The 8,369-nt window shown below is 30.3% G+C and overlaps 1 protein-coding gene across 1 annotated transcript; it reads left to right on the top strand.

Annotated features, from left to right (window-relative positions):
- Window positions 1-596: 596 nt before the first annotated feature.
- On the top strand, window positions 597-8,134 carry LOC127289747 (uncharacterized; the record flags this gene model as incomplete). The annotated part of the gene is made up of 5 exons (XM_051317867.1): window positions 597-818; window positions 1,359-1,421; window positions 1,533-1,736; window positions 4,149-4,473; window positions 7,990-8,134. Coding segments are annotated over exons 1-5 (959 nt in total), but the record flags the coding sequence as incomplete, so codon positions are not given.
- Between the last annotated feature and the right edge of the window lie 235 nt (window positions 8,135-8,369).

Below are 8,369 nucleotides of genomic sequence, written 5' to 3'. Positions count from 1 at the left end.
AATAAATGCTAAAAAAGATGAAATAGAATCAAAAAGTGAAAAAAATTTTGTGTAATTCCATGTATTTTTTGCTGTCAAATCCGAATTCAAAGTCAGAATTGTTAGATTCGCGCAAAGTTTTTAGGTAATTGCAAAAACCTTAAGACACAAAAAACTCAAAATCTGTTTTTTGGAATTATCTTCAAACTTTGAGCCAATCTGGCAATTTTGACTTCGAATTCGGATTCAACGACAAAAAATACATGGAATACACTAGCGCAGTGTCAAACAAAAATTTTTTCACTTTTTGATTCTATTTCGTCTTTTTGAGTAGCTTTTGAGTTTATCTCAAAAATAAAAACCGATCTGACAATTCTGACTTTGGATTCGGATTCATCGGGAAAAAATTACATGGGAATAGGCTTTTGTATTTTGTAGTGTCTCGGCCAAACCACTTTTTTTATTTTGTGTGCCTGTGTTATTGTTCCTATATTCTCAATAAAGTTTATCAACAAAAATACTAGCTTGGGTATCTTGATGCATGGTTTCGTTAATTAATTTCAATTTCATATAGGTTTAGAAAAAAAAACAAGCAAGTGGATCTCACTTTATCCAACATGCAACAAGCGATAAAGAGGATCAGGAGGAAGCAGAGAGGACCAACTCCGAAAACAATTGAAGATCTTGGCAATGTGCTACTGCAGTATGAAGGGGTCGAGGACATATATGTTGGCCAAGCTCTAGGCGATGATGACAGTGTGGCCATCATTTTTTCGAGTAAAAAGCTATTGGATCAATTGGACAAGGCCACTGAAATTTATATGGACGGGACGTTCGATGTAAACATCTTTTTCACAAAAAAGGAAAATATTTTTTTATTTAGACCGTAGAGTATAAATTATAGTATAATTTTTATTTCGTTTTTTTTATTATCTTCTTATATCATAAAAAGATTTTGCCGCCGTCGCCACAGAGTCAGAATTTTTTTTTGTCTAATCTTCCGTCAAAATGTAGGTCAAATTTCAGGGCAGTTTTGCCTTGACAGGAAAGCTCCCTTTCATTTAATCTACCGTCAAAATTTAGGTCAATTTTTATGTCATTTTTGACCCTCTAACATGTATATCAATATCTTATTTAAATAGTCGGATAAATACAAGATACAGAAATGCATAAATACAAGTCTAAATTTCTTCAGTAAATAAAAAAGAAAAAGAATGAAACGATATTTATCCGAAAGTATCCACAACTTATACGGTCTTGTCTGAAACCTGAACAATTTTTATCTGACTTTTGTACTACCCTATAGAAAAAATAATGCGAAATTTATATTCTAAAATAAAAGACCCATTAATTGTTTAATTAATAAAATTCGTTAATAGATAACTCCGAAACATCTTGATGCCTGCCAATGTTACGTAATGCAGATGAGGATAAGTGGAAAAGTAAAAAATACTTATTTTTTACTAATAATTAATTTTTTTACAGGAATAGTTCATCATATGCGATATTTGCATATATGATATTACAAGTAATAAATTTTATATATAACTTAGGGTGTTGGAACGGTTTTTATTCTCAGCAACAAGCGAACCGCAAAAACATACGACGCAATTTTTGAGGAATTAACCGAATGCTGTCCTCATCTTAAAGCCAACATTAAGGGCATCTGGGGAGATTTTGAGAAGGCGACAATCAAATCGACCAAGACATGGTTCAAAAATGCTCAGTATCACGGATGTTGGTTTCATTTTAAAAAAGTAAGATTTCATATTAAAATATTTAAATTATCTCATTATTGTAAAGTGATTAGATATTATCTTGATTTAAAGATAATGCTAAAAAAATAGGTACCCATGTAAAAATATTCTCAGTAATAGGGGAGAGTGGGGCAAAACCGGGTACCTTTTTGGAATTTGCAGTTTAAAAAGAATCTATCGAATAAATTAGGTCAAGTCAGGCTGAAAATTCTTCTTTGAACATTAGAGTATGAGAAAATAAGGATAATAGCAGAAAAAAAAAATTTTGAAAAAACTTAAACCAGGATTTACGAAAAAATGCAATGTACCCGGTTTTGCCCCGATGGTGGGGCAAAATCGGGTTCTATCAAAAAAATATATAAATCATGGAATATTCTTTAACTTTCTATTCAATTAGTATTATATGGCTCTTATATTATACAAAACAATTAATATTCATTAAATTTAATCCAAATATATTAGATTATTAATTAATAACAGTAATTAAATCTTTTAAAACGAAATATGGAAAAATTAATCGGATTCGTTTGAAACTCGTTACTCGGGGGTTTTTGGGCTCGCTGAATTCAATTATGATGTCAGATTTTTAAAATTCAAAATGGCGGATCTAATATGGCAGGTACCCGGTTTTGCCCCGCACTGCATTTTTTAAGAAAATGTAAAATTTCCAGGTTATAGTTAATAATTTAACAATCTATCCTATGGGAAATTACTCGTAAATAAATGCTGAAAAAGATGTTATACTTGCCAAAACGAAGACATCGATACAACAAGTTTTATAAGTGATTTATTTTCGATAAAAATCGGATTTTATTTTGAACCAAAATTTAAAAGTCGCATAAAATGAAACAAATAAATTTTTATATAGTGATTTTATCATTAAAATGGTGTTGATTGTAATATAAAAGATATATGTGAAGGGCGACAAAAATAAAAATACCTATCATGGAAAACGGGGGGTACCCGGTTTGACCCGCCTACCCGGTTTTGCCCCACTCTCCCCTATTTTCACTTGAGTACCTTATTTTATACATCTAATAAAATAAGAATTACAAAAGATTATTTTTTCGTATGAATGTTACAAGACAAAGTGGGGTCGGAATTTCTGAAACGGATCACCCAAAATTCAAAACCTTTTTTTTGTATCAAACATTTTTTTGCCTTCTTCTATATTGAAATAGAACCTCTGAAATTATTAAACCAAAAAATGTTTTTCTTACAGATATTAACAATTTAATTTATTTGCAGCTATAAAGAACAAAAAATTTCTCTATTAAATAACTACAAATTTTGTAGTTGACCCATTTAAAAATAAAAAGAGTTTTAAAATGCAGTCTTCAAAAATAATTTTTTTTAATTTTTAGTTTTTACTAATTTTTTTATATAATTTGTTTATAAAATGTTAATAAAAATTAGTCTTCTCAATGTTCTACAGAAAAAAATTGTATTATATTGCCCAAATGTCTTTCAATGTAAAAGCATTTTAAAAAACTCTCTCTTAATGAAGAAATTTTTTTTTATAAAAAAAAATAACCGTGCAGACGTTTCATGATGATAAACACGGCCCACGCAACCGCTGCCACTTATGCTCCCATTATATGATGTCAAATAGACATGTTCCATTTTATCACACAACTCTTCTTAATGCAAAAAATGCCAAGAATTATCGTCAAAATATTTAAATACATATCCTAACAAAGCATTTTGCATTTTCACTTTTTATATAACAAAATGTCTTATCTATAGCAAACTTTCTATGAACTGTTATTGCTATAAAAGATTACTACAAAATTATAAGAAAAAAATCTCAATATGAATTATTTTGGCAAGTTTGTTGTGAAAAATTGCTACAATTTTACTAGAAAATATTGCAGGAGACTTGCAACAATTGCTATAAGTTTACAGTAATTCTACAATTATGTTTCTTAAATTGAATTACTTTTATTAATTTTTTGTATTTAGAAATCTTTTTAATATTTATTTTTATTGATCAATTTTATTAATTACTATAAACTATTTGGAAACAAAGAGGGGACTGGAAATTGAACCTGGGGTTGACTAACATTAACGAAAGACCATACTTAACAACCTAAACAACCACATGTCAGTAAAAAAAGAATCCTTTATATATTTGTCAATGTATAAGATCAATTTTAATTTAAAGATAAGTTTCTCGAAATCATTCATAGTAAATTTACACCCATTTTTCTGGATATATTGTAGCAGTTTCTCATGGTAAAATTATAGACAACTTTCATCAAAATCTTATTACAACATTTCACTGGAGCTTACCATAGGTGAGATATTTTAATAATTTAGACAAGCTTGTATAGAAGAATTGTTGCAAGCTTCCATGTTACATGGATTGTGAGTAGTGAAATTATTTTTTTTAATAAAAATTTTATTGTATAGAATGCTCGTAAACGTTGGAAGCGAACAGGTCTTCTTCGTGATGGTCCGCAAGATTTTCTGGAATTGGTCCTTACCTTAGCCTTATTGCCAGCTCACTTAATTGAAAAGGCAGTCAAAATCCTGGAGAGCAAAATCAAAGACTATGACAAGAAATATTGGCACAAACTTGAGAAATTCATGAAATATATCCGCAGAAACTGGGTGAAGATTGCTGACATTTTGTCAGTTAACAATTTGGAACAACGAACAAACAACATCAGCGAGTCGTTCAACAGTCGAGCTGTGTCACGAATTGGAATCCATCCGAATGTTTGGGAATTCTTAGGTAATTTTACATAATAATATTTATTTTTAGGGTATCATTGACGTAGACAGAACTTTTATGGAAACACACATGAGGAACCGGATCGGCTAAGTCGATTAACGTTCTGACCCGGGTGCGAATTGGCGGTTGGCTCCTGGTTGGCCCTCCTCTGGTAACCAATGGTCGGATCAACTAGCAAATTAATAACGTCGGCCGACATATGGTCGACTAAGTTAGGCCAACTATAGGTACTACAGTCGGGCCGACCAAGGCTGCCATAGATAAGCCGATCATTTTTGCCGACGGTCGACAGCGAAAGTCGGTCCGTCTATGACAACCAAGGTTGGGCCAACCTTGGCTGCCAAAATTTTACCGACCACCAGCATTAAATTATAAAAATTATTTATACAGATAACATTTACAATCTTAAATTCATTTTCCATTCACATCATGTGCTTAAACACTAAACGTAATCTTATAAACATATGAAAATATTTGACTCTCACAGAGATCGAACTCGCACTTTACACACTGAAGCCTAACACGCTAACCACTAGTATACGTAATTGCATGTGTGTCAAACGCAAAAATAGTCTTATAAGCTGCATCTTGAATAAAATTTAGCCGACCGTCAGTCCGACTTAGGCCGACCATTAAAAAGTAGGTTCTTAATATTTCAGTTGCCCATGGTCTGGCCAACTGTAACTGCCGACGTCGGTAGTCACGGTCGGCCCGATTTTGGGTGCAAATATTTACCATGGTCGGCCTAACTATGGCTGCCGACCCTCTGGCAGCCAGAGTTGAGTCGACCGTGGTCCGACCAACCAACTCTGACGGTCTACCGAAATTCGCACCTGGAGTCTAGTCACTGTAAAGCCAAACAAGACTATCAGAAAGTGTAATAAATGAGAATCCAAATTATTTTGTACCATTATTACTTTTAATAGTAATAGACAAAACTAGAAAAAAATTTATTATTGAATTTCATTTATTTTCAAAATATAAATCGTCGTTGCCTAAATAAATCTTTATAAAATTATTTGAAAATTGACATATTTTCGTATTTCGGTATGTTGAAAACGATAAAGTAATTAAAACTTGAAAAAATTTATTGTTAAATTATTTAATAATATAAAAATGACCTATCAATAAATACTCAGTCCAAACTTCGAGGAGAAAAAATATACGGGGAGTTTTTGAGATCAAAGAACTTCTAGTGAGACATTTGTAAAGATGTTTTTTTTTCAATTTCAATTCTTTTGGTCAACAACTTTAGGTAATATAAAATTTTCCAGGACTAGGTATTTATCAACAGGCCTTTGTTTGTAATGATAAATAATTTAACAATTAATTTTTTTTTTAATTTTAAGCATTTTATCATTTTCAGTAGACAAAAATACGTAAGTATACCAATTATCCAATAATTTCAATGAGATTTCTTTGAACAAGGATGATTTATATTTTGAATAAAATTTCTTAACATTTAAAAAATTGTACTACTCAAGAATTATTATTATACAACATATAAATAAATATTTTTACTTGGAGATTTTGGGAAAATTATAGAAAACCATGGTAAAATTGATTGAAGCTGTAGAATTTATATTTGCCTCATAATGCAATATCGTCAGAAATTGTCAGTTCGAGAAATTCGAGCGCTATAAAAAATATACATGTCTTCAAACTAAGTTAACTCAGTCAATAATTAAGATGGAGACTTCAAACAAAATTCTTTGGAAATCTTATGGAATTCCAAATAAAATAATACACCAATAAATGTTTTTTCATCATTTGGTCACATTTTAGCATTTGATGATTACGAATCAAATTTCTGTTAGTCTTCGCATTGTATAAACTTTTCAAGATCTTTGGCCTAAGGTATAATAGTTATTGAAAAAAAATAATGTATACGAAGTTTATTGTTAAAACCTCACCTTCAATTTGAGTCCAAAAAACATTAAATATTTGAAAGGGTTATTTAGATATCTGAGAAAGTGTCTCAATTTATTTTGTTTAAAAATAATGAAAATCGGTAATTTTTGGGTTCATTACGTACAGTTTGCATAAAACATGGTCAGACACTTACAGTTTTATCTCAAGAGCCCTCAATGATTTTTTAAGTTTCTGGAACTCAAATTAAAGTTAAAGTTTCAAAAGTAATGTCAAAGCTGTTTCTGATATTTTTTTTATGCTGATTACGAATCCATAAAACAAACTTTACCATCAGCTCTAGTTTTTAAGAAAAATGAAATTAAAAAATCAAAAAATCTAGTTTTTGGTAAAATTAGAGGACCTCTAACCATAGAACTTTCAAGCGCTTGTACTGCAGGAAGGCGCTTCCAGAAAATCCTGTGGATAAAAGAGTTTTAAAAAACTGGAAGTCCAAATTTCTTTTTTGGTTATCTTTAGGATTAAAGTAGACGAAAAAAAAATTCATGTATTTGAATTTTTTTAAAACTATATTAAACCATATTTCAAAGCCCTCAAACTCGCCATGCAAACTCGCCATTACAAAGCTAAAAATAAATTTTTTCGTAAATTGATTGAAAAATCAATATTTTTTGACTGGACTGATCTTTTTTTCTTAAGAAATGTTCAAAGAATAAGAGCTAATTATTTATTTTTTAAAATTTTAATTTCAAATATTTCTTAGATTTATAAAATAAGCAGATGCAAAAGTTCATTTTTTTAAGCTACCCAGCCCTGACATTTAACTTTAGAGCCTTATTCTTGATTGCGCTGAAAAGCTTATTTTCTTGGCTTTCCAAAGATATGCTACACGTTATATTTATCTTAATCAATTTTAATTTTATAAGCTGCTGAACTAAGGCCTATCAACAAGACACGCTTGTCCTACTGGAAGGCTCTTGGACGTTCTATGGTCTAACGATGAAACAGAAGATCGTAGAGACTTTTACTTGGGCTCAAATGAAAGCTTAATATTTCGTTTACAATCTCTGAAAATTCCATTCTTGGACTATAACCTCAAGGTCAATGATAGTCACTTTTTGAATCACAAAAAATAATGTTGACAAACTTTTTTGTTTTTGACAGTCAAAAGTTAACTGCTAATGACTTTGATGTTAAGGTGTAGAAATAGGATTTTTAAGAATTATAGTCAAAATATTAAACTTTAATTTCAGTCCAAGTACAAGTTTTTACGACTTTTCATTTCAAAGTCAGAGGTATTTAAATTTTACAAAAAAAAATTTTTGCCTTTTAAAAATTTACTGTTAATAACCTTGACTTTATAGTGCAGAAATGAGATATTCATGGATTGAAGACGAAAGTTTAAGGTTTAATTTGGGCCCTAGTAGAAGTTTTTACGTTCTGTATTTTCGTCGCTAGAGGTACCCAAACTTTGTCAAAAAACATTATTTTTTGACGATTTAACCTTGTTTTTCTCAAAAACCGTTGCTGATGACTTGCCGCGGCAAAATCAGTATTGGTCTATGTAATATGTGTGTTGTTTCATTTAATTGTTACATCTTAAAAAAATATTTTTATTTTTAAGAAAAATCCGTGTCAACTTTTCAGATAAAATCAAGATTGTGATATCCGACGAGGAGTCGAGAATGGAGAAATTATTGAACGGTGAGGATCTTGGATGCTCCATGAAAAAGGAGGATAGAAAGAGGAATAACAGAATAAGAAAGGCAGAAGAAATGCTCCGAAACGGAGGGTAAGAAAATTTCATACATTAAAAATTATATTATTGTAATATTTTTTAATCTCATTACACTCAAGAAAGAAATATATTTGATTAAATCTTTTATATGGACATCCTGATGTAGGCAAGTTTTAAATATTGAATTGATAATAATAACGCTATTAAGAATAATTAATTTAAAGATAATAAAAAATCATCCAATCTTTACATCAATTAATTAAGGGGATTACTCATGAGAAGTGCGCAA

The sequence above is a fragment of the Leptopilina boulardi genome, unplaced genomic scaffold (genome assembly GCF_019393585.1).
Source record: "Leptopilina boulardi isolate dan_hultmark-lab unplaced genomic scaffold, ZJU_Lbou_2.1 LbouV2_50, whole genome shotgun sequence".
In the NCBI taxonomy this organism is placed as follows: Eukaryota; Metazoa; Arthropoda; class Insecta; order Hymenoptera; family Figitidae; genus Leptopilina; species Leptopilina boulardi.
This window is presented reverse-complemented; position numbering and strand designations above follow the sequence as displayed.